Raw genomic sequence first — 25582 nt, forward strand, 5'->3', positions numbered from 1 at the left:
CTGCTCTGAGCCCGTTTGCAGAGGGTGAAAGGAAAAGCAAAGAGTGCAGGAATGAGGAAATGTCCCCGCTGGCCCCACTCACTCCTGCCAAAGTCCCCTCTCTTGGTAAAGTCCCCACGGCTCCCCCGGCTGCAGTCGCTGCTTGGGCTGGGTGGGCTCTCAGAGGAGGGCAGGACAGCACTGCTCCACCTGACCCCAAAACAGGTCCCCCCACCTATGTCAGAGATTCAAAAACAAGAAACAGGAGTTTGTTTGACCTGAAACAAAACGTTTCATCTTGTTTGTTTACTTTTTTCCCCGACTGAAGTCAGGTTTAGGCTGATTTCCTTTTTCTTTCAGGTTCATTTTTAAATAACAAAGTGAAAAGCAAAGAGGCTTCATATTGAACCTGCCAAAGAATGGTCGACTTCTGAGCGCTCCCAGAAGGAAATGGGAATATTAGAAAAGCTCAATATTAACTCTTTCATTGTTTTCAAAAGAAAAAGAAAATCTCTGCTAGCCCTGTTTGTGGAGTTTGGCCGGAGTGCACAAATACCGCTGGGTCCACAGATCTCTTGTTCTGTGTGTCTGTATTTGCATTTTGCCAGAGCACAAGGGGGCTTCAGAGCCCAGTGTGCCGGACCGTGGCGCAGGTAGAGCCGCTCCCTGGGCTTTGCTGTGTCAGAGGCAGCCGGTGCACAGCGAGGACAGAAGGTCCTGAGCCCCAAGGACACAACAGCAGGGCTGGGAGCAGGGACAGGTGAGTCCGGGAGAGGCTGCTCATGCAAAGCAGCCGCTCGCAACAGGAGGGAGCTGTGGCCAGTGCAGCCACGCTTGTGCTGAGCTGCTGATGCCGTACCCCTGGGCAGCCCCGCTGGATCTTGTTTACCGCACAGCCAGGGCGAAGGTGGTGCCTGGGCGTTTGTGCTTCCCCTGGGGAGCCGTCAGTCCGCTGGTGTGCCGGGCTGTTTATAGCATAACTGCGGGTAACTCATTGACCTCCGTGCCGGCGGCTCTGCTGGGAAGCGGAGGTTCCCAAGATGATAAGCCGCTCTTGGAAGAAATTCCTTTCCCTGTGCGAGGGAGTGGCGGCGCTGGGCACGCTCGCCCGCCTTGCAAACACGTACACAGCCCTGTGCACACACACGGTGCGCACCGGGTCCCGGCGCCGGGAGCGTTCCCCTGGGGGACGCGGCTTGGAGAGTTTGGAGCTTCGTGGCCAAGAGTTCTCTGTGAGGAAAGCGGTGCTGGGGAGCAGAGCAAGGGGCCCTGTGCAGGCGTGTGCGGAGGAGCAGGTCAGTACAGCCGCTCGCACCGCTCTGCCATGCCGGGTCTCGCTGGGTGCTGGTCGCATGCCTGTGTCCTTCGTCCTCAGCTGAGCAAACACAGCTGGGACGTGGCGGTTGCAGGTGGCTGGAGCAGTCCAGCACAGGGACACAGCTCAGTACATCCAGGTTGGGGCAGAGAGTTTGCACTTTTAGTCTCGGCTGAACTGGAGGCTCAGATGTGGTGGTGATGGGCACACCGGGGAAGGATAGGTTTGGTTTGTGTGCTTTCTACACAGGAACTGATGGGAGAAGGAAAGGAGAAATCACAGCAGACACGTTGGGTTTGGGAGAGCGGATTTGGTCCTGGGGAAGGGTGCTGCTGTGTGACAGCCCTGGAGGCTGACAGTGTCCACAAAGCCATGTCCCCTAGACAAAGGGTGCACGGACAGGCGCCCTGCCTCCTGCTTTGTGGCCTGGAGAGGGAACCATGGCCAGCTGGTGAGCTGCAGAGGCTGCCCGGCTGGCATGGCTACACCGGCTGTACAGAGGGCGCAGAGACCCTGGAGAGCTGGGACACCAGAGACCCCCAGCCAGCACAGCCTGAGACCCTCAGGAAATTGTTTCTGAACTTACACAGGCTGGGCTTTTCCAGGGAGGGCAGGCTGAGGGCTTCGGCAGCAGCAATGGGGGCTCTCCAGGGGTGCCAAGCAGCAGGGCAGGCAGTGGAACTAGAGGGGTTTGGGTTGCTGGCTAAAAGCAAAATTCAGGTCAAACAGGAGGGTAAAGGGGTGGGTTTGGTCCCTAAGTTATCTAGATAAACTTAAAAGAGAAATTTCAAAACCGCTAAGAAGGACATTTTTGTTTAGAAAATGAAACAAACCATCCAGTTGATTTAAGAAATATGAGTAGAATAATTTGATGCTAATTGGTGAGCAGGTATTGCTAAAACCAACAGCATTCTGAGTAAAGCAAAAATCTTTGTCAGAAAACACCTGCCCTGCTCGAGTGCTGACCACTTCGACAGCATGGGCCCAAAACAGCAACATCTTTCATGTGAAGATGTGCCTGACTCCATCACTGAAACTCAGGTTGTGTGCTCGGAGCACAGGCAGGCAGGAACCCGTGTCTGGATCTGAATTCTCCCTCCCATTCCTGCACCTTCAGAGCATCCCGAGGTCGACTGAGGGAGTTTTCTAAATGCGGAGCTTTCCAGGGCCGACGTGCAACAGGAACAGACAGAGTCCTTGCCACAGGGAGGGCAGCGCTGGCCTGTCCCAGCAGCTCACCCTCCTGCAGGTCCCACAGCCGCACAGCTTGGCAGGGCAAACATCAGCTTGACTTCAGCACGCCAGGAGGGAGCTGCAGTGCTTTGCACCCCAGTGTCTGGGGCTGAAGCAACCTCAACATTTCGGCATCTGGTTTCTCCTGATGAGGACTAGAAATCCCCACTCTTTCAGCCTTCTCAGTTCGCAGGCTGGTGCCTGGCCAGGACTGCACAGGGACATTGCTCAGTGCAACCTTTCCTGCAGAGCCTTTTGGTTTGACTTTGCTTTCGTTAGAAGGTTCCTAGCCAGCTCCATGAACATGGGCTCCATCCTGCCACAGCCTGTCCCACAGCTAGCTGCTCCTCGTGCTTTGCTTTAGGGGTACTGCAGTGCTGCCAAGCAGCCCCTGTCATAGCACGGGAATCTGCCTGGTGAGAAATTACTCACTGGAGTAATTACTCACTACTCTGGAGAAGCTCAAGGCCCTGCCGTGCATTGGGATGCAGCCTGGCTGCCTGGGAGAGCCAGCAATGCTCCTGAGCACACCGCAGCAAACAGGTCGCTGCTGTGGTGACAGTGGCATTGGCTGGTTGACGAAGTAAAGACCCATCCCTGAAAAGACTTCCCTGTCTGTGACTTCTCTCCCTAGACCTTTTGGGTTTTATTTTGCAGGGGCTGTGTTGCTCTTCCCCAGAGATGCTCTGCGGACATCTGCCGTCTGTAGCTCAGTGAGACCACACAGCTGGTCCTGAGTCCTGGTGCTGGAGGCTGGGGAAGGGCAGAGCATGTGAGCGAAGAGCTAATGAGACTCGATCCTGGGCAGCCCAAGGGATCCCACCCAGCAGCCGAATCGGTCCCTCCTGCTGTTGGCATCTGGGGTTCAGACAGTTCAGATCCCAGAGGTGAGATGAACCCTACAAGCCCCGCAGGAGCACACAGCTTCTGTGCTTGCAGAGAACTTGGCTGTGGCTTGCCTGGTCATAGCTCTGCTCCGCTGAGGTTGGAGCGGAGCGGGCAGTGCTGCTGTGAAACAGGGAGAGCACTGGCTCGGCCGGGCAGGAAGGTGGCCCAGGAACAGTTGCACAGACAGCCCTGGGTGGAGGATGCTGATGGGTGTCCCCGCAGGTGAGGCAGGCGCCTGCCGCGGTGTCGGGAACAGAGTTGCCATTGGAGGTGCCGGGAGATCAGCACCGAAGGGGCCAGCTGGAAGCTCCGGCAGGCTCGTCAGACCACAGGGCTCCCCATGCCGCGGCGGGCAGGAGGAATGAGAGGAATGTGCCACGTGGGCTGGGCGACACGCTCCCAAAGGCAAGGGCGAGAGCGGAGCCAGGGCGATGGCGGGGCCGGCACAGGGGGGATGAGAGCATCAGGAGTGCTGTGCCCAGCTCTGTGGCCCCCAGCACACGGACCTGTTAGAGAGGATCCAGAGGAGGGCCATGAAAATTGTTGCAGGGCTGGAACCCGTCTCCTAGGAAGAAAAGCGGATAAGACTCCAGGGAGACTTTATTTCAGCCTTTCAGTACCTAAAGGGGCTTATAAGAAGGATGGAGAGAGGCTTTTTAGTAGGGCCTGTAGTGACAGGACAAGGGGCAATGGTTTTAAACTGAAAGAGTGTAGATTTAGATTAGACATTAGGAAGAAATTCTTTACTTTGACAGTGGTGAGACACTGGAACAGGTTACCCAGAGAAACTGTGGATGCCCCATCCATGGAAGGGTTCAAGATCAGATTGGATGGAGCTTTAAGCAACCTGGTCTAGTGGAAGATGTTCCTGCCTATGGCAGGGGAGTTGGAAAAAGGTCTTTTAAGATCTCTTGGGAGACTTCAATTTAGCAGATTTCTGCTGGAAACACAATACGGAGGAAGCAGTCCAGGTGGTTCCTGGAGTGTGTGGAAAACAAATCCCTGAGACAGCTGACCAGTGAGCCAACCAGGGAAGGTGCCCACTGGACCTGTTGTTTGTGAATAGAGAAGGACTTGTGGGTGATGTGATGGTTGGAGAACACCTCGGGTAAAGTGATCATGAAATGAAACAGTTTTCAGTTCTCAGAAAAGGAAAAATTTCTTCATGGAAAGGGCTGTCAGGCATAGGAACAGGCTGCCCACGGAAGTGGTGGAGTGACCATCCCTGGAGGTATTTAAAAGACATGTAACTATGGCACTTTGGGACATGGTTTAGTGGTAGACTTGGCAGTGTGAGGTTCCTGGTTGGACCTGTTGATTTCAAAGGTCCCTTCTAGCCTAAATGGTGCTATAAATCTATGATTCTATCCCAAACCATTCCCTGACTCCGTGCCCATCGCCCCCGCCTCGCCGGCAGCCGGTGCCGGTCAAAAGGCGCATTGTGCATTGACGCTGGGGCCGAGCCGCGGTGCCGGCCGGGCAGCGAGCAGCCGCTCCCCCCGCAGCACCTGCCAGCTCAGGGCTGGCGGTGTCGCTGGACACATGGGCTGCTGCTTGGGGACCCCCTGGCGCCAGGACCTGTCCCTGGGGTGCACAGGTAAGCTGCCTGTGGGGTGCTGCTGCCACAGCCCTGCCCTGTCTGAGTGGGGCTGTGAGAGCTGTGGGTGCAGAGCTCACTCCGCTGCTGGGGAGACTGACGCTGAGCACTGGCTCGCTTTGGTGGCTTGCCTGCATTTCCCAAGGCGGCCACGCTGTTCTCTCCTCTTAATGGGTGCTTGCTGCATCCCTAGATTCAGGTGTGTGGGGGACGAGGCAGAGCATTTTGGCCAGGGAGGAGAGAGGGTAGCTCAGGGGATTGTTTTATTCCCATGCTGTTGGCTTTTCAGTGACCCCCTTGCCACCCCTGTCCTGCTGCCACTGCTGCCCAGGAGCACCCCAAGCATTGCAAGGCTTGCAGAGCCCTTGGGGTGCTGACAGCCCCCGACACGCGATTCCCATCCTGGCGTGCAGGAATGAGCTAACGGGGCTGCGCTAATGGGCTGGAGGAGGGAGGTGGCTCAGGGCCAGGAGCTGTGGCCACGTGTCCCCCGGGAGAGCCGGTGCCAGCGGGTGCCAGGAGCACTTGAGCCCCGGCTGTTGGGACCACAGCCCTGGGCGCTGGGACCTGCACTGGGCTCCGGGCTGGGGCCGTTTCCTGACCACTGTTACAAAACGCACCGGGGAGGTAAATGAGTCACTGGCATGACCGGGAACAACTCCCCACCAGCAGTTCCAATTGGTCTCTTGAAAATACTCTCAGTTCCCTTTCTGAGCCTGGCCCAAATGAAAATAAACACTGAATCGGTGAGTGCAGCAGGGAGTAAACCCATTTTTCCTCTCACCCGAGCGAGCCCTGGCCCCTGCCTGGCTTGGGACTCACCAGCATGCTTTGCCATGCTGCTGGCAGAGACAACGGGAGCAGTGTCCGACCTGCCACCTCCTTTGGCACATCAAATGGAGACCTCTCAGGCAGGGAGCATCCTGCAGGGGATCTGGACGCCTCTCCCCACCACCTGTCTTCCCCAGGTGAAGAGTGTGACTCCTGCTGCCTCCGCTCGCCTGTGCTCCTGCCCCGCTGGGACCTGCATCGCACCGCAGCCGAGTGCCGGGGAAAATGGTGTCGGGAGAAGACCATGGCATCAGGTACCTGTCCCCGGGGAGGGGGAACCAGCCCCTGCCCACCAGGCCCTGCTGAACCCAGCAGAGCCCACCTGGGTCTGCTGGGTGCAGGGAGGAGAGGAGGGGAGGGAGGAGTGAAGCAAGCGGTGGGCAAGCCCAGCCCAGGCAGGAGCCAGTTTGGGTTTAGCTCTGGCTCTGGCTCATTTCACTTCCCTGTCTCCCTTTATGCCATGTGTGCTGGATGAAGTCCTTTGTTAAGTGTGTTCAAATCAGCTGTTGAGAAATGCAGAGCCTTTTGTTTCAAAGAAAAGCTCATGCTTTATGTGTCCAGCCTTGGGCCATTCTTTTCCACCGCTAACTATAACTAAGGATTATAATTCTGAGTGCAAATAACAGTTTGCTTTACTGGCTAGCAAAGCTGGCTCAATAAAAAGAACTGTAGAGTACAGTTATGGTCACAGAAGTGACTTAGAAAAGCTGCTGCATGTTCCAGCTCCAGATCTCTGGGTACATGTTTGTCTTACAAATCCAATCTAATCACTGACAAAAACTGGGTTTTAATCTTGTTATCCCTCCACAGCCAATACAGCTGTGGAAGAGCAAGCTGGGTTTTTATGTGTCTCAGCTTTCATTAACATAATTACCAGCTGAAGTTTCAGTTCTCGAATCCTTTATAGCAATAGTTGACAATGTGTGAAGCATAGAGAATGCAGCTTGGATTTCAGATACCAACCAGAGCAGGCAGGGAAGAAAATCTCATTTTGACTGTCAAACTGATGAGCAAAGAGTTTTGCAAGTCCTTGGCTCTCCTGTGCTGGGGAAGTGCTCTTGCTCTGCTGTCTCCTCCAAAAACACCCTCTGTGCCATGGGGTTGTGCTTCTACCAGATCTGCTCAGCGAGGGTCTGTTCCAAGAGCAAGGAGGAAAAGTCCCCTCACTTCAAAGCCACCCCAGCACTGGAAAGAAGCCAGTTATCCAGGGCATCAGGTAGTTAGGACACACCAATCCCGTGGATCTTGCCTTGAGCATGATTGTAGAGTGATACCAGATTCGCACAGTCCCCAGCCAGATTTGCAGTGCAACCACGGGCTTTGCTTTCAGGAGGCATGATTAGGGACAACATCATAGACCTTTGCCACAAAATTTGACAGCAGCTCTTCTGTGCCCCCCCTCCTTGCTAGGTAAGGTTGGTGCATCGGAGCCAAGCGACCCCGCTACCAAGGCAGCAGAAAGTCCACCAGACACCCCCTCGGTGCTGCAGGCTGTCGAGGAGGGGTTTCCACCAGGTAGGATGCTGCCTTGGGCATCGCCGAGGTTTCCAGTAGTTGAATGTAGCAAGACCTGGCACTGCAGCTAACCAAGCTCCTGTCATCGCTTGAGTTTCTCATCTTGGCTCCGGGGCAGCATGGCAGACTGCGTTTGTGTTGTCTGAGCATCACAGCCGGGCGAGGGCTGGAGGCACTGGTGGGGCTGGCTACAGGGAGGTGGTGCGGTGGAGGCAGCACTGTGGGGTACGGAGCTCCTTCTCCCCCTTAACCCTGCACGTTTCCTTCTCAAGAGATTTCACTCTTCTTCTCCGTTGAGAGCCGCTCCTCCCGGAGCCTCAATTCCCAGCTCCAGGAAGCAGCCAGAAAGAAGCTGTGGGCCCTGGAGGGTGACGACAGAGACGTTTGTGCCCTGTTCAAGGTAGGAGCCCCAGCCTGGTAGGGCAAAGCGTGTACTGGGAGGCTCCTGACGTGATGGGGTGTGTGACAGGACATCAAACCAGCCGAGAAAGAGAAGATTCTCCAAGGCTGCTGCTGCAGTGTGTGTTCCTGCACACAGGGACTCTGCCAGAGACTGGAATGATGGGGGAACTGGTAAGAGGCAGATACAAAGTTGAGCCTCATGTCAGAACCCTCATACTGGAGTCTCTGAGCTGTCTGAGGGATCACACAGGTAGCCCAGGGGTGAGTCTAAATAGCTGGCGTTTCACAGGGCTGGGATTACCAGAGCTCTACACCAGAACCAGGTCCCCAATGGAGGTGGCATCTTTGGACATGCACAGGGATTCTCAGAGTATTTGCCATCACATAGAAAAACCGCAATAGGTATAGAGATGTTTCCTGGACCGAACTCTCCTTCCCTGCTGGTTTCTAAGGCCCTGGCTCCTCAGGGCTCCCTGCAGGACTTTCCAGAAGACCTGGAACAGTGCAGGCAGACCAGTGCCAGCGAGAGCGAAAGGAGAGCTGCTCCCTCGAGGCACAGTCACTGCTTGTGGCCTCAGAGCTGCAGTTTGGAAGCTGTACCTGTCCTGGCTGAACATTAACATGGCTGGTATGGTTCAGGTGTCTGGGTTTCAAAAGCACGGTGGTCCTGTTGTGCGCTACAGGGGAAAAGATTTGTAGGAGGAGTTGGAGCTTCTTTGCCCTCCCATTGCTGCACCATGGGCAGCTGTCACAGCAGATGCTCCATCCCTCCTGGCTGAAGGACTCAGCTGGCTGGACCACCCTCCTGTTAACCCCAGGCAACCCACTCACACACCTTTGGTCTCAACTATGCTCATAGATGAGTGCCTAGTCTCGTTCCAGGGTCTAATATTACTCCCATGCTGAAAAGGACACCCCCTCTCAGAGTCCTAGGACCGTCCCTTGATCTTGCTTTGTCTTCCAAGTGTAGGAGCTGTCAGCCAGGCTGGTCTGTATGCGAGCGCAGGAGGATCGGTTCATCCTCACCTTCAAAACCCTAGAAGAAGTCTGGAAGTTTTCCACGTATTTGACTTTAGGTAATGTTTTCAAGGTATGGGAGATCTGAACAGTGTGTTAAGTGGCTTTGGAGAAAGAATTATCTGACACCCAAACCCCAGGGATGTAACAGGGTAGACAGATAAAGAATATGAGTTAGAAGTCCTTGGGGTCCATCTGCAGATTTATAAAACCACTGTCTGCATCAAACAGAGAGACCCAGGAAGGATGCCTTTTGGGTGATGCCTCTGTTGCATTTTGGGGATCGAGACCGAATTAGAGGCTGTTGCCTCACAGCATTGTTACAGATGGCAGACTGGGAGACATCCAAAGAGCACATCAGCCACACAGTGAAGAGGGGTGCTAGCACTGCTTTCTCTCTTGCTTTTTTAGGGTACGTGGGCAGCTGTTTGGAGCAGCTTCTCTTTGACCAGGAGTACTGGCTAAACTGTGCTCTGATGGAGGACACACAGGTCAGAGTTACTGTGGATGAAGATCGCTTGGCTGCCATATATATGGGTCTGCTCCTCCAGGAAGGTGAGGAGGGACTTCTCTCAAGCATCTCAGCAGGGCTGTGTTGTAGCTATGCCTTGCACTGATGCCATTGACCTGGCCATGACTCCTTCTATCTGCAGGTAACTTTTTTTCCAGAGCAGTGCCCAGTGCCTGGCAGCCAGAGCAGGAGGGAGAGGAAGGCCTGCAGCTCTGCGAGAACACGCTGATCCAGGTGAAGAACATTGGAGAGGAGTCCAAGTGGGAAGGAATGTCCTTACTGACAGGTCAACGAGGCCTGGTGCCTCTGTCAGCTCTGGAGCCAATAACTCAGCCATTTTACCAGTAAGTAGACTGGCCAATTACTAGTGCTCAAGCCAAGATCCTTTCCAGATCCTGATGTATAGCTAGCACCAAGCCTGGGGTGAGAAACTCCTCCTGCCTCTGGCAATGGGAAGGAGTTACACAATGTCATGAGGATATGCATGATGCATAAAGACAACCACTGGAACCAATTCAGGTCCTGTTAATGGGACAGAGCAAGGATATGCTTCAGTTATCATTCTTGTATGACATTGATTTAGGTCATACAGGAGATTATTTGTGATTTACAGGTGAATACCTGGGAGAAAAAGCATAGCCCAAGACTTAGGTAATACCAGTCCAAGTGGGGCCTCATGTTAGACACCTGGCTGAGCCTCAGAGACACCTGCAGCTCCTCTTGTACTCACACAGAAATCCTCCTTATGGGCTGGCAGGATTATTCTGCTCTTACCACATGGTGTGAGGCTGCAGTCATGAGGTGCAAACTGCCCTCCGTGCCCAGTAACACCATTACAAGGAACTCCTGGGCTGGCTGTGCTGACCATGCTCCATAGCAGCTCCAACATCTGTCCTGCTCGTGTGAGACCATCCCTGGTGGTGGCCTGAGGACAGGACTGCTCAGAAAGGACCAGTGTAGTTCCCCTTTGCCTTGCAGGTGGTTCCTGAAGAATTATGCTGTGAGTTTTGGCATCTCCCAGGAGATCAGTGGGACAACCTCTCAGCCAGTTGGTGAGTGATACCTGTGTAACGCAGCTGCCCTTCCCAGGGAAGGGCACGGCCCTTGCAGGCCTGGGTTTGGCCACAAATGCAAAGGGTCCATCTTATGATCTGACCATAACACCCCAATGCAAGGTGCTCTAAGGGAATGCTCTAACTCTCTTGAATGGAAAACAGAGCCTGAAAATTGCATGTTCTTAAAAGGGTGATCTGAAGAACACAGGGTACAGAAGGCTGCTGGTGGCATCCCTCTGCCGCTAGGTTTTTCTGTTCTGCTGCAATTTTATCTCTCCTTTAATTCTTTCAAGACTGAAGTTTTAAATAATTAGGCTTCATTGTGCCCCCCATTTACCAATTAGCCCCAGGCCATTCCCGCCTGAACATGGGCATTGTTCAGAGCTTGCTGGCCATGGGAGGTCACTGCAGGTGTGAATTTGGTGTGTAGTGTGATGGACATTTGTGCCGTTGAAGATTTCACTCCTGGCAGAGTTGAGACAGCGCAGCCTCTGTGAAGCCCCATGTTCCCAGCCACCTTCCATACTGCAGCTCTGAGCTTTCAGCCTTTGGCTGCGTGGCGTTTATCCCAGCCTCTTGTGTATTTCATTATAATCCTCTTCTCAAGAACAAGCTGCAGTCCAAGAGCACAATAAGTTTCAGGGGACAGAGAGGCAGCCTTCTCAAGCTGAAATCATGGTTCCTCCTTGACTAACTCTTTCCAGTGAAGAAGCTTCAACAGTGGCCCCACACTGAAATGCCCTTGTTTGCCTTGGTTTCCCAGTCAAAGGCAGATGCTCAGCCACAGAGGACCACAGAGGAGCAGCATGGGATGAACTGAGTTTCTCCAAAGGGGACAGCATAGAAGTCATCGGCTTCCTCATTCCAGGACTCCCATGGTTTGTGGGCAAATCCCTCAGCAGTGGGACCATCGGCTTTGTCTCTACCCGATACATAAATCCCGAGGCTTGTGAACCTCTGTAAGTTTCATGCTACTATCTAGATTAATTTAAACTCGAAGGAAAGGAATACTCCAAGTACCAACTCAAGACTATGTGAGAGTCCAGGGCAAGTAATTCACTTTGCAAGGCCTTCATAGAGGATCTATTTGGGATCTGTTCAGAAGCACTGGCCAGGCTCTGCTGCCAACAGGCTGCAGGAATCTCTGCCCAGATGAAGCAATCGTATTCCACTTGCCACAGGTGATTGTTGGAGAGTAACAGATCTGGCCCTGGGCTAGACCTGGCTTTGTGTTAAGGCAGCCCAGGACATCTGTGTACCAGACAACCTGGCTTCAGAGTTTCACCTGGAAATGTTCTTGACTTTGTAGCTTTGTCTGAAGGGCTGTGAGCCTGGCAAGGGTGTGGAGAGTGATCACTGCTGAGGCTTCTCCTCCAAGAGTGTGTGGGGGGGGATGAGGTCTTAACCTGTTGCTAGGTCTGTTGGGCTTTTCTGGGTCAGGCTCGCTCAAGGTAAGCCTTAGGCACTTTTCTCACTACACTACAGAGAACAGAGAGGAGATCAGATGAGTCCCTGGCCTCAGAGAGGGCTTCTGGAGACAAAAATGACCGATAGGTCCCTCCCTCTGGCACCCTCCCTGGAGAGGCTGGATTTGAGAGCCCTGATGGGGAAGGTGTCCAGACTCTTGTATTCATCTGCAGAACTTTTCTGCTGGGAGGAAGAGGAAGGATGGGAAAACCCATCCCACAGGACAGCTGTAGTGTCAGGGGATAGGGAGACACTGACTGTTTTCCCCTGATGTCTGTCTCAACCTAGGGGAAAGGGCTCAGTGTTTCTGAGCGAAGAAGAAAAGGCCCCACTCCTGCGCATCCCCTGCAATGGTGGCGAGCAGCACGTCACCACCCTCCTCGGTGACCTGGCACGCACTGACATCACCTCTGTGTACCGCCTGGGTGAGCTTCCCCGCTCCTGGTGTGCCCAGCCCCATGGCTCCCCACAGGCAGCAATGCTGCATGGTGCCTAAAGAGCTCCATGCTCAGGGCTTTGCAGGGGACACGACCTCCATGCCCCCTGCTCAGCCTGGTTGTGAAGGCTGTAGATACCCTCAAGAGATGGACCATGCCACACTGCGGTGGAGCCTTCTCTGCTTCCAGAGCAGCTGCTCAGCTGTGGTTCACCCTGGCAGATGCTGCTCTTGACTGCTCATGGCTGTAGGTCCCTGCCTATAGCAGGTCCCCCGCTGCTGTCTGACCTTTGGATGTATAGGGAGTGGGATACACAGCTAAAGTGGCAGGTGCCATCATCTCCATGCCCACAGCAGGAGCCAGGAGAGTGGAATTCCTGGGTGCTCTTTTGAGGTTCTCTATTCTTGCTGTGTGGCTTTTGGTCCACAGCTAATTTCTCTGTCTCAGTTTCTTGCTTTCTCACTACCCAGAAACACAATGTGGCCATGCAGGGCTGAGCCTGCGATCTCCTGGGGTTCAGGAAACCACCCAGACCAGCCAGATCAGGTGCAGTGAGCCCAGGGTGCAGCCTGTCAGATATATTCGTGTATCTGAAACCTCTGAATATGCACAAAAAGGCTCTTAAAAGAGGCAGATACAATAAAATCCACTTGTGAAAAATAAGACCTGTTTGTTCCCAAGTAACTATACTCGTGCTCACCGCACCGCCAGCTAAAAGCTGTTCGTCGTGGTCTAAGATGGAGCCAAGCACCAGCAGACAGAGGGGTAGAAGCTGCAGCTGCATGTGGTGTCTGCAGCCAGAAGTGATCCTGGTCTCCCACATCAGGTGTGGGCTTTAGCAGAGCAGCAGCAGATCTTAATAAGGTTTGAGCACTGTGTCTGCACATTTACAATGACCATGGCTTTGGGCTCTTTGTTTTCTATTTGTCTCTTTGTGTAGATGGTTTTGAACCCACAGCCATGCTCCCAAAGGTGCCATCAGGTGAGTATGTGGATGGGACAGAATGGGATGTTTTCATGATGACTTCTGAGGGTGAACTTTGACATGACAAAACATCCCACTATGGTTTTCCTGTCCCTTCCAGGGGCTGTTCTCCGTGGCTGTAAAGATATCCAGCTGCTCCAGTCTTGGGAGGAAATAAATGATGTGGTTACAACCAGCACCTCTGAGCTGTCTAGCCCAGGGAGTGAATCCGTCCCTCCTACGTTGGAAGATTTTCTCCTGGAGAAGCTGGATGATTTTGATGATCCCAAGTTCTTCATTGACCTGAATGCTGGACATATGGAAGATGCTGATGTCTTTGACCCCATACTGACCTTCCTTAACCAAGACAGTTATGTGCCCAGTTTTCAAAGCCTCTATGATCTCAGTTTTTCCTTTCTCAATTCCACTTTTTATGGTTTCTCTGATGAGGATGAACTGGTCTTGTACCTTGAGACATCCAGGAACTGGGCCAAGAGGACTCATTCAGTCTGGGCTCATGTCAGGCTCTGTTTCCTCTTGGGTAAGCTCTGCATCAAAAAGGTGAAGTTGTCCCAGGCCCGAGTCTACTTTGAGGAAGCCATGAGCACCCTGGACAGGGGTTTTGGGGACCTGCCCCTGCTGGCTGCACTGCACGTGAACCTGGCCTCCATCTACTTGAAACAGAACATGAAACACAAATTCTCCTCCTTGCTGGGAAAAACAGTGGCCTTGCTTGTCTGCTTGCCTGGCCACTCTTTCAGCTCTGAGAACGAGCTGGAAGTCATGATGTACGTCCTGAGAGAAGCCATTTCTGTGGGTAACGTGCCTTTGGAGGCACGGGTCTGCTTCCTTATTGTCAAGCTCTTCCTACAACTGGGCAAAAACGATGAAGTGCTGCCCTTTACTGAGCATCTTCAATGTCTCAGCACCACTTCACTCAGCCCGGGCGCTAGTTCTGTGCAGCTGGATGCCACCCCCATCTTGAGCTACCTGTATGACAAGAAGTACTTGCCAAATATTGCACTGGCCTCTGCCAGGTTGTTTGTTCCCAGCGGCATCAAGGGGGCACCAACGCCCATTTGGAGAGCTGGCTTCATCCTCCAAAATGCTTCCAAGCTCTTGGGAAACCAACTGGAGAGGAGCAGCATCCCAGCACTGGCTTGTTTCTACCTCAAGCAAGCACTGCATTTCTCCTGCGAGAGGAGAGCTGTGCCCATCCAAAGGACACTGTGTGCCATCTTGTCCAGGATGTACCTCCAGCATGGAGTGTTGGACGGGGCGGTTTGTTACGCAGCCACGGCCGTAACCCTCAGCAGACTCATGGGCGAGGAGGAGGCTTTTGCATCTTCCCTCTCTTTGGGGTGGATGTATCTCCTGCATAGGCAGCCGGGCCCGGCTGCAGACATCATGTGGCAGCTCTTGCGCTCTCTGGACAGGACAGACGGCGTGACCCAGGGTGGAGCTGTGCACAATCTCCTGGCCATTGCCCTCAAAGGAGAAGGGCAGGTGCAAAAGGCTGCAGAGAACTACGTCCTGGCCCTGCACAAAGCCAAGGAGACCGGGAACAAGAGGAACCAGGCTATTGCCCTGGCTAACCTGGGGCAGCTGAGCCTCTCGCATGGGGCAAACCAGCTGTCTGAGCTCTACCTGCTCCAGTCGGCTCAGCTCTACGCTGAGCTCCAGGGAAGCGAAGACCTGGAGATGGAGTTGGTGCAGGTGCTGCTGTGGCTAGCGCAGGCCATGGTGAACAGGCAGAGGATGGAAGATGGCAAACTCTGTTATGAACTGGCACTGGTTTTTGCCCTGAAGTGGCATAACACGAGGAGTGAGTACAGCTTTGCAAGGGCAGCGTTCACCTCTGAGCAGCACCCTGTCGGGTCCCTAACGCAGTCCCCTGACCTGTCCTTTTTCCCTTCCCTGTACCATGCAGGTCAGCTTCACATCACTGAGTCTCTCTGCCATTTCTACAGCAAAGTGTCCCCGGATCTCCAGGCCTGCATTACCTACCATGAGCACTGGGTATCTTTGACACAACAGCTGCAGGACAGGGAGCTGGAGGGCGATGTTCGGCAGACTCTCAGCCAGCTCTACCAGGTTTTGGGCACATCTGAGTAAGTCCTGTTTGTGGCTGTTAAGATGCTGTTAGAGTGGGGTTCCTGGCCACCCAGAGCAAGAGCAGGGGTTTTCCTGGGGTGCCCCAAGAGAGACAGCAGCTCTAGCTGCTGGTTGATGCTGAGATTAACGAGCTTTGCGATGCGAAGGGGAGCAGTTCAATGTCAACCGGAGCACTGCGACAGCTGGGCAAACCCTGGGCTGTTAGTTGGGACAGAACTGAAGTCTGGCCCAATACAGTTTCCCAGAGGGACATTCAGCCTTGATCAGAGGGGACTCAATGACAGGGAATTTGTCACTTCCTTTGGAGGCTTATTGCAGTGATTAATCACCATTCACCAGTAAAAATAGGTTCCTTATCTCTTATTTGAATAACTCTGGCTTCAGCCTCCAGCTGCTGAGCCTGCCCTTCCTATCTCTGCTGGAATATTTTCCCCAGGGAGGTACTTAAGACCCTGTATCAGCTCACCTTTCCATCTCCCGCTTGACACACACAAGTGTCTGATTAGTTTAGGCAGGAGGGGAAAGGAAGAGACCTGGACAGGCCACAGATCTTTTTCAGTTTTTGAAGGCAAACGTGTTAAACAGTGGAGAGTTAGAGCCTGTGTCCCAGAAGGACAAATTGGGAGAGGCTGTCATTAACTGGGATGTTAACCTTCCCATGCTAGGTCACAGTGAGTTCAGAGGGAAGGTATTTAGGAAGCAGACGCCTGTCATGTGAATGGTGCTATTTAAGACCACAGCGCACCCCATTCCCTGGACACGAAGGACAGCTGGAGCCCAGCTGCCAGCAGGCGAGACACCAAGCAAGCAAACATGCCCTGGGCGCTGCCGGGCGCTCCCTTTGCCACAGCTGGCAGCATGTCCAACCCGCCGGCTCACCCTGCCGCTTGTCCCTTTCGACTCTTGGGGGGGATTTCAAGCCTTCCAGGAGCTTGAAAAGGGGCTACAAGGTCTTGCACATGTGCCCATGGATATGCCTCTTTGGCTGCACTGAGGGACAAGCAACAGGCAGATGTGGTTTTGGGTGCCAGATGCTGTCTGGAAAACAAGGTGTCCCTGCCTATGCTCCCCTGTGTAGCTGGGAGTGACTTTGGGGTGTAGGGGGGAAAGCAGGGTTTGCAGGTGACCTGGACAAAACCCTCTTTATCAGCTGGAACCAGCAGTGGTGGGGAGCAGCCCTTGGGGAGCGGGCTGCCTTGGGGCTGTGCTTAGTACTGGGGTCCCTGGCTGGTCTAAGGTTACCAGACGATACACACATGTGCACTAAAGCGTGGAGTCTTTGACAATTTTACCAGGACACACTACTCAGAGATGTGGCTGCCCTTTGGCAACTGTATGAGAAGACAGGATCGCCAATGGCGAGGTGTCATGGGAGCTTTGCAGCTGGTTGCTGGGGGTGTCCTGTAATTTCCTTGCGAAGGCTTTTTGCCTCTTTACCATCACAGGGCTTTGAGACTGTCCCTGGACTGCACCAAACAGAGTCTAAGGATCTTCATTGACCTGGAGGAGACTGTGAAAGCAGCGGAGGCCTGGCTGCAGGCAGGCAGGCTCTACTACCTCCTGCAGGAAGATGAGCTGGTGGAAATGTACTTTCAGGTATGTACAGGTGGCTGGAGTGGTCCCATTCTCACCCTAGCTAGCTGCATCCCCATCCCAGCTGTGTGGCTTGGAAGGAGCCTTTTGGGGATGGCAGAGCTGGAAGAGAAAGTTCTTATGGATAGTATAAAGCTGCTGCTGGAAGGAGGAGCTGTTGCCTTACACTCATGTATTATCTGGCACTAAATTTCCTATCTTTCCATCCACACACGGGCTTTAGAGAATTCTGGGGTGAAAGTAAGTGAATTTATTAAGAAAGTGCTGTAGGAATGTCAAATGAAGCTGGAGGTACCAGGTGACCGGTTCCCATTGAAATACACATAGATAAGGGGTAAGGTGCCAGGAAAGTGCTTGGAGACTTCTTGGAGTAGAATACTAGTGGCTTCTTTCCATCTCTATCACTATTTTATCAGCTGAGCTGCAAAGAGGAAGAGCAGCTCATAAAATCCTAGGTCTCCCTCATTCGGGGAGCAGCTTCTGTTAAAAGATGGGAAATTCTTTGACGTGCCCAGAGTGAGCAGAGCAGAGGCTGGTTAGGTTTGGTGGGGTTTGCACTGAGCTGGACTATCCAGCAAAGCACCAGCCTGGACATGTGTAGAAGGTGTTTGGGGTCTTCACCCTGTTAGCCCAGCAGCACTTCTGAACTGGTGGGGCTGGGTGGCTGAGGCACATGGTGTTGGGAACAAGGACAGAAGCCTTTCCCATCAGCCACACCAGCCTGCCCCTAAATCAGGTTGGCTCACATTTTCAGCAGGGGCTAAAGGAGGGGTGGCTTTCCATTAAGGAGGGTCAGTTGACATCAGATCTCAGCAGGACATGTCTGAGTCCCTGAGGGGCCCCTTCCAGGAGAGGTCACCAGCAATGACAAATTGTCACGGGGTAAGGAACAACCTGTTCTGGCTGGAAGGTGGCACCAAGGCCAAGTGCATATTTGGCACAAATAACAGTTCTTCCCAGAAGTCAGCATACCTGCCCTCCCTCCTGCGGGCTCTGCCCTTTCTCTGTTCTTCTTGTCAATCTTCATGTTGGCTCTATCACACCAGTGACAGACCAGGGCCAGGACAGCTGTGCTGTCCCAGCTCTGAATCCTGATGCTGTTGGATATCCCAGCTGATCAGCTTGTCACACTGTCCCCACACAGGGATGGGTTATCTGGCTCCTGGCTCCATCATCACACACATCACTTGCAAATGCAGCACAACAGCCCCACACACCTTCTGGCCAACCTGCCTCCAATGCTATTTGGAGCGCTGGGGCTCACGTTGATGATGACTTGGTTGTATTTAATCACACCAATGTCTATGTGCAAATGTCTCTTTCCAAGTCTTACTCCAGTTCCTTTTCCTCCTAGGCAGCCATTCAGACTGCTCTGAAATCTGAGAACTTCTCCTTGGCCATGGATCTTTATGAAAAAGCAGGTGATACCTTTTTTAGTGGCAGCCGAAACAGGGATCGAGCGGTGGAGTTTTATAGGGTACTGTTCCCTCCCAGTGTTTCTGTTCTGGTGTCCTCACGAGGCGATGGCTGTGGGGAGCTTTGCCCCAGGGCTGGCTGCAGAACCTCATGGCCAGACTGGAGGGATGAGCTGGTTCTGAGTGTGCCAGACTGCAAACATCGCTGCAGGGGGAAGCTTGAAGCACAGATGTATTTTGCAATGGCTGCAGCTCACCCCAGAGATTATCTGGGAGGTGGGAACAGGGTCCTCACATTACAAATCCTGGCAGGGTTAGGTGTGAGCCGGTTGCTCCTGGGGGCATGCTCAGAGTCAGAATTTCAGGCACCTAAGGAAGATGTGGGGCTCAGGTTTTGAGAACCACACTCTGGGATTTGAAGCTCATTTTCAGGGGAAAGAAGGGGCTAGAACCTGAACCTGAACATCTGCCTGCCAGGCCAAACCCTCGGTCCATCTCCTGCTGCTCCGTCACCCCTCTGTGGGCAGCGCTGTACCGATACCTCCAGGAACAGCTCGGACTTGCTCTTCTCTCTCCTCAGGGAGGTGCTGTACCCTTGGCCAGGAAACTAAAGGCCACTAAGACAGAGCTACGGCTGTTCAATAAGCTGGCAGAGCTGCAGATCGGGCTGCAGGGCTATGAGAAGGCGCTGGAGTTTGCCACGCTGGCAGCCAGGCTGAGCATCAGGGTCGGTGAGTGCTGCACACCCACAGGGTACCCGGAGTTATGGGCTCCTGAGGATGGGGTTTCCTTTCAGGATGAGAACAGTGTGCCTGTGAAAGGAGTATCACCTGTTTTCATATGACTGACGGACCTGTTCTTATCCTAAGTGGTAACATCTTTTTAAGGCCACTTCCCTTTTGGAGCTGCAGGACAGCCATGGGGTTCTGCTGTGCCATGGTGGTGCTGGGGCTGGCTGAGCAGACAGTGGTTGCTACATTGGGGCACGGGAAGTCTGACGAAGGCACAGGACTGAACAGTTCCTCTCTACCCTGACTCTTCTGATAAACTCATCCCTTCCCATTACACAAATAGTTTGAATGGGCAAAATGCCAGCATAAACGTCTGAGACGGAACTAATCTTGTAATAGCCCTTTGCAGCACCCAAGAAATCCCCTGATTGAATGACATACTCCCGGGCAATCTGTTCAGCCTTGGTATCAGCAACCCTGCCAATGGCTGTTTTCTCTGAACCCAGTGTCTCCTTATGAAGACGTCCGTGCCCCCAGGCTGAGCCAATGCATCCCAACGCAGCCCAGCATGCCGGGCTGGAGATGTATTGTGAGCACACTGCAGGCTGACTCTATCAGCAACTCTTTTCCAGGAGATCAATTGCAAGAGCTGGTTGCATTCCACCGCCTGGCCACAGTCTACTATTTGCTGCACATGTACGAGATGGCAGAAGATTGCTACCTGAAGACACTTGCCTTGCGTCCCAACATGCTGCAGTGCTCTGGAGAGGCCCTGTACTACTGCAAGGTTTATTGCCACCTTGGAAACCTGACCCTGCACAAACTGAAGGTAAGAAACCTTTCCGTGGTGGTGTGTTGAGAACTCTGGTCTTTACAGAGAGCTGGAGGTAGAGTGTTGATCACATATGCTGGCAGAGCAGCCACACGTGTAGACGGCTGCATCCTATGACTCTCCATCCTATCCACAGCTTCATAGTAAATGCACGTGATGCTGGCACAACCAGGTTTTGAAGGGGGAAAGACAATTTGGAAGGAAGTGCTGGCACTTGGCTGCAGCTATACAGAGCCCATTTCAACGAAGTCAGGCATCATGGGGTTCTGCCTGGCACCATCACCCTCTCCTCCAGCTCCCTTTTACCCTGTGACCTTCAGTTAAACCAGTTCCTAATGCCTGCCCTGTTCTTTACGGTTAGGATGAACAGGATGCAGCAGCCTACTTCCTCCTGGCCCTCGCCGCAGCGACCGAGCTGGGAGACCAGGACCTGCAAGGCGTCATTCGTGCCAAGCTGGGTGACATCCCTGGTGCCCTGCGGGATACCCAGAGCACACCGGGCTGTGCAACGTACCGACCCAGATGGTTGAGCGAAGGCGGCCACGTCGTCTGACCAGCCCATCACTCCAGGGACTCCAGTCCAAGGTGTCAAGCAGCACCATGCCGTGCCACTGGCACAAGTCCATGTGCTCTCCAGGACAAGTGGCCCAGAAGAGGTCCCTGCGCCACATCCTAAGGAGCTGGCAGCACTTGGTCTTCTTGTCCCTGACAGGCAAGGGACCAAGAACTTGGACTCTGCCCTCATTTTTGGGGAGTGGGGCTGTGCACTGCAGCCCAAGTGGCACATCAGGGCTGGGAATCCGGGCAGGATGAGGCTTCAGCAGCAGTGCTGGGGTGTGCAGTGCAGCAGGGCTGAGTGACAGAGTGCGGTTCCCTGCCCGGGACAGCAGCAGGAGAGCGCTGCCGTGTGCCTGCCCGTCCCCCCCGGCTGCCCCACACACCTCAGGTCCTCTGGGGCAGCTCAGCCCCAACCAAGTGTGTTTTAACTTGAATAGCAACTTCTTTATTTATTCCTATCTGGTTTCCGTCCTGTCTGCTCTGCGGAGGTCAGTGACCCATTCTTCTGCAGAGCCTGGGGCTTCTTTGGTACAAAGCCCCACCAAGGCAGAACTAGGGAAAGGAGGAGAAACGAAAAGGGCTGCTCAAGCCTTGCCTGGGGACAAGCCCATGAGCCCACCCTCACCGCAGCCCCGCTGCTCAGCCTCAGCTCTGGATTGAGGCAGCTGTGTTGGCCTCTCCTGCCCCACAGCCCATGGCACTTTCAGCATCTAAAGCATGAGCACACTACGGGTCCTGCATGGGGAAAGAGCCGTCAGCCCTGACCCATCCCAGGCTTTGCAGCCCAGCACTCTCCCCAGCTCCTGTTCTCCAGGCTGCGGACCCTGCAGGACGTGTGTGCACCAGGATGGTGAGGCTGGACCCGCTGCCCCTGGCACACACCCAGCCCTGGGCAGGGGTGCTGGTGGGGTGTGTGGGGACTTCTGGCGGGGAGAGGCAGCTGCGCTGCCTTTGCGTGGACCATTGGCAGCACAGGTATAAGCCAGCCACCTGGCAGGCAGCAAGATGCCTTCAGGTAGCCTGAGCTACATGGCTGGAGAGGAAGCAAAAACTCCTTTGTGGAGCAAGCCAGGGCAGCGGGAGGCACCGAGGGTGCTTGTCCTGGGGCTGCTGCCGGCACTGGAGAAACACAGAGCTCCTCCACAGCCCAGCTCACCACCAGGGAGCAATAAATGCCCACGTTTGCAGCCTCAGGCAGGCGAGTGCTGCTTCCTAGCTAGCACCAACCTCGGTTTTCAGTTTGGGCTGGTGCAGAGGGAAGAATTAGCAGTTTTTCCAGCTCATCTCTTTGCTTTGACAACCAGTGGCCAGACACCCAGTTAGGGCTTCACAGGGAGACCCTGTTCCAAGTCCTTCCACCTCCCTGACGTGCTCCAGTGCTTAGAAATGCTAAATGCAGCACATTTATTTCCTCGCTGCTCTTTGCAAACGCTGAGTTCATTTTACCCTTCTAATCCCTGCGAGGCATCCATCATCGGGGCAATGAATAGTTTACTGCTTGTTTACTGAGCATTCCTGCAATGCCATTAGGGGAGACTCAGCCCTGAGCTCAGAGGAGGTAAATCTTCATCCTATTCGAAATATAGCAAGCTTGGGGGAGAACTCGTCCCCAAAACAATCCTGCCTCATTGTATGAGGCTGCCAGTTCTCAGTCCAGGTGGCTGGTGCTCACTGCACTAGGGAAGGACCTTTTCAGCAGTTTTTCAGGTCAGTTCCCCTTTTTGTTTTCATACATGGGGCAAAACACCGTCTCACATCTTCATACCTGAAAGCAGGCTGACAACTGTATGTCAGGCTATTGAGGGGAGGGGAGAGAGGCTTTGATTGCTCTGGAAGACCTGCAGGTCTTCATGGTGCAGAAATGCCCTGCCCTGGCACCAAGACATCTCTCCTGCCATCCCCAGCACTCACTCAGGGATGCTGCCCAGCCCCTCGGTAACGTACCTGCAGCGGCCGCTGCTCCTGGTCTGGTCCCCAGCAGTTCCCTTGGGTCCCTGGAATGAGGCCCAAGGCCACCACGAGGCTGCTGCCCAGCCATTCCAGCAAGGCTTCTGCTACCACTGTGCGGGTGGTCAGGCTCTGCATCTGGGGGCTGGGGCGTGGGTGATTGTGCCTCTGTCTGTGGGAGAGCCCCCAGACCCACAGCACTGGCCAGTGGCTGTTGTGGCTCTGGTCAAAGTTAAGCCCAGTGGAGAGTGAATCATGCAGAGAGCATCCCTGCTAAAATATTCCTTCCAGTGCCAAAACATAAAGCCATTCTGCCTAGCACCACTGAGAAAAAATGGGCTTTGTTTAAACCTAGAGGGTCAGTGTCTCAGCTGGTCTAAATCAGCTAAGCTTCCTGAAGTCAGAGATGTTCTGATTTGCAGGGTCTGTGGGTCTGGCTCATAGTTCTTGACCAAATTGTGTCCTCTTTAAATCACAGCAAAGAAGTTTGTGGTGCCTGGGTGGGAGATGTGCTCTTTGGGAATGTCCCATGAAACATCATTCCCCCAGTCCCTCTTCCACCCACCCGCTCCCACATGCTGTGACAAAGCTGGGCTGTTTTCCTGGCCAGGGCTGATTAAACTCCATAATAATATCAGGAAGTAGAATGAAACTTGGAGCAGTCAGTTGTATGAACCAGCTCCTGGGCCTGCACCCGAAGGAGGATGAGGATACCAGGTACCTCCAGCCACCAGTGCGGTTCTGTGGGCAAATGTGCTTCAGGGACTTTGTGCTAGAGGAGGTCACCAGGTGATAGCTCAGGTCTTGGGGCAGCCAGGCTGGGGATTATCACCCTCCATCCCTTCCCAGATAGAGGGGATATTGTCCATCATTCCCAGGTCACGGTGACTTGGAGCTGTCCTTTAGACACATCAGGAGGCACCTGTGTGTGTGTCTGTAGCGAAGGAGCACAGTGACCACATAAGGAGCACGCACCCAAGGTTCTGCAGGGTGCAGAGCCTGGCCAGAGCTGTGATACTGCTCCAAGAGGAGGCTGGAAGAGCAGGACTGTAGAAACACAGGAGGTATTTATCCTACAGTAGGCGCAGGCCACCAGTGTCCAGCCTCCTTCACCAGCACTGATGTCAGCCCAAACAGACGGAGGAAGAAATAGGGGAAAGGGAAGGGAGGGATCAAGTCTCCTCTTACACCAGGTGTTGTCATCTTGCTGTGGCTCATGACTGAGTTCTGAGCCGCACGTGACTGTCTGCTCCATGCCGAGTCCCAGGAGTTTTCCTTCCTTCGATTCTCGGCCAGCCAGGCTGGAAATAGGGCTGGTGGGGACCACGTGCAGCCACACGTGTCTTCAAACACCTGCTAAAAGCAGCGCCTTCCTCTCCATAACTTCCAGAGGGTGAAGGGTGCTGTAGGAACCTCCTCGCTTTGGCTCTGGTGCTTCTACGTGCCGGTGTCTGGACCTGGCGCCAACCCATCCTGCTCCGATAGTTCACCAGTGCAACCCTCTGGGCACCAGTACTACCAGTCCTGACGTGAGCCCGCCTAAGAGCCAATGCTGCCACTCTGACCCCCTTTTTGCTTAATGCCTCAGGGCACCATTTAAGGACTAGAATAAAGAGAGACTGGATTTCTTTAACATGTGCTCACTCTTGGTCAGCGAAAATACCATGACAAGAATAATTCTTGCACCACTTTAGCTCTGGTATGAGTCTCCCAAGGCATTAGGAAAAAGGAAGCACTGATAACTGTAAATACAGACACGGACAGAAGCGTAGAGATTGCTAGATTTATTTGGGTTTACATGAAAACTACTCTTTCCTGCAGAAATGTAACACCCAATAATAATAATTATTATCAACAGATATCTTTCATCATTCCTTCAATGTACAGCGCTGTAGATCTTCACTGGGTCTGTGCTGGACAGAGGTTGGGCTGGATGGAGAGACCTTCTGCACCACACAGCTCCAACCCAGCCTTTTTCCTCTCCGTGCCTCAGATCCCATGGGTTAAACAAGGGATAGAAACCTTCTGTAAGTACCATTGAAGCATGGCAATTGGGCAGGGAAAGTGCATGCTGCTTGGGAGAGAAATCTGAATGTTGGTGGTGTGCTGCACAGAGCCAGGGTGTGGGTGAGAGTCACCTGTCCCGTCCCAAACACCTGAACCTGGGCCTCCCCTTAACCAGAGGAATCAGCCACAGCTGATGCTGCTGCATCACTCCTGCTAAAAGCACAAATAGCTCTGCACAGCTGGTCTGGAGCTCAACGCCCAGGTTTTGTATCTGAATCTATGGATGTCACATCATTTATCCACCTCTGTCAAACCTGTCTCCAGAACAGCCTGCCTCTGCTGCAGCTCTGCCTCTGCTGCAGGCTCCTCATTGCTGTGGGGATCAGAGGGTCTGAGGCAGAGGTAAAGCTGGGTTCATCTGGTTTCAGAGGTGGCTGGTCCTCTCCAGCCAGCATCTTCCTGTGTTGCTTGGAGCGGTAATGAGAAGTTGGTAAACACCAGCTGTTCTGCTAAGCAGAGGTGAGTGAAGTGTGTAAACTGGGCAATTTAGATTAAAAATTGTTTATTTTTCACAGCAACCTGGGTTTTTGTTCAGTGATAATTGGGATCATAAATATGTATGCCAAACAGCGTATCGGAGGTTGATGTCGGGAGGCTGAGCGACAGCCAAGAGTCACTAACAGCAACTGCATGTGCTTAAATAAATCTTCCCTGCGCTGCAGTAATGTGGGAGCAGCACAATGCAGCCTGTGTGTGTGTGCTGAGATGGGGGCCTCTGTCCGCACTGCTGGTCCCTGCCCTGGAGCTTTGCCGTGTCCCTGGGCAAGGGGAGAAGCAAAGCCCCAGGGAGAGGAAGGACAGGGCAGCTGGGAAGTGGCCAGGAAATAGTGAAGTCAGATGTAAAAAAATTCCCCGCTGAGATTAAATACTCCTTATGCTGAAATGGCACCAGGCATGGGTCAGCCCTGGAGCTGTCACTGTGCGCACAGGTATCACCAGGACTTACCAGCACTGATGTCCGATTGCTTCCTGCTCTTGTGGGCACTTTGCGTTCAGCAGCACTGACTGGAGACCAGTGCTGGATGCTGGGCTGTGCCAGGGAAAACATCTCTCTGGGACTGGAGAGGGCAGAGAGTGTGAACTGGTAAACATGATGCAGAAAACGCTATCCCT

The 25582-nt window shown here is 53.6% G+C and overlaps 1 protein-coding gene across 8 annotated transcripts; it reads left to right on the forward strand.

Annotated features, from left to right (window-relative positions):
• The first annotated feature begins 667 nt into the window (after positions 1-667).
• Positions 668-24035, forward strand: SH3TC2 (SH3 domain and tetratricopeptide repeats 2). Of its 8 annotated transcripts, none has more exons than XM_071814614.1 (19): positions 668-739; positions 3185-3414; positions 5981-6097; positions 7254-7358; positions 7631-7758; positions 8731-8836; positions 9189-9332; positions 9431-9632; positions 10267-10340; positions 11107-11302; positions 12099-12235; positions 13188-13229; positions 13333-15036; positions 15142-15322; positions 16772-16922; positions 18274-18396; positions 18915-19065; positions 19698-19894; positions 20259-24035. In XM_071814614.1, exons 2-19 carry the CDS (start codon positions 3315-3317, stop codon positions 20448-20450), a joined length of 4050 nt encoding a protein of 1349 aa, XP_071670715.1. In that variant the 5' UTR covers positions 668-739; positions 3185-3314; the 3' UTR covers positions 20451-24035. The 8 variants fall into 8 exon arrangements, 7 of the variants coding, with proteins under 7 accessions (XP_071670715.1, XP_065704985.1, XP_071670716.1 ...); XM_065848913.2 differs by lacking the exon at positions 668-739 and adding an exon at positions 1136-1274; XR_011741354.1 differs by lacking the exons at positions 668-739; positions 20259-24035 and adding an exon at positions 1136-1274 and having other exon boundaries at positions 18274-18340; positions 19698-19837.
• The last annotated feature ends 1547 nt before the right edge of the window (positions 24036-25582 follow it).

Source organism: Patagioenas fasciata, chromosome 14 (assembly GCF_037038585.1).
Source record: "Patagioenas fasciata isolate bPatFas1 chromosome 14, bPatFas1.hap1, whole genome shotgun sequence".
Lineage (NCBI taxonomy): Eukaryota > Metazoa > Chordata > Aves > Columbiformes > Columbidae > Patagioenas > Patagioenas fasciata.

Excerpts from the sequence above, each read along its gene's own strand:
- SH3TC2 (XM_071814614.1), top strand. The coding sequence starts at position 3,315 with ATGAGACTCGATCCTGGGCAGCCCAAGGGATCCCACCCAGCAGCCGAA. Across the intron at positions 3,415-5,980 it reads AGACAGTTCAGATCCCAGAG|GTGAAGAGTGTGACTCCTGC; the intron begins GTGAGATGAACC and ends TGTCTTCCCCAG. Across the intron at positions 12,236-13,187 it reads CACCTCTGTGTACCGCCTGG|ATGGTTTTGAACCCACAGCC; the intron begins GTGAGCTTCCCC and ends CTCTTTGTGTAG.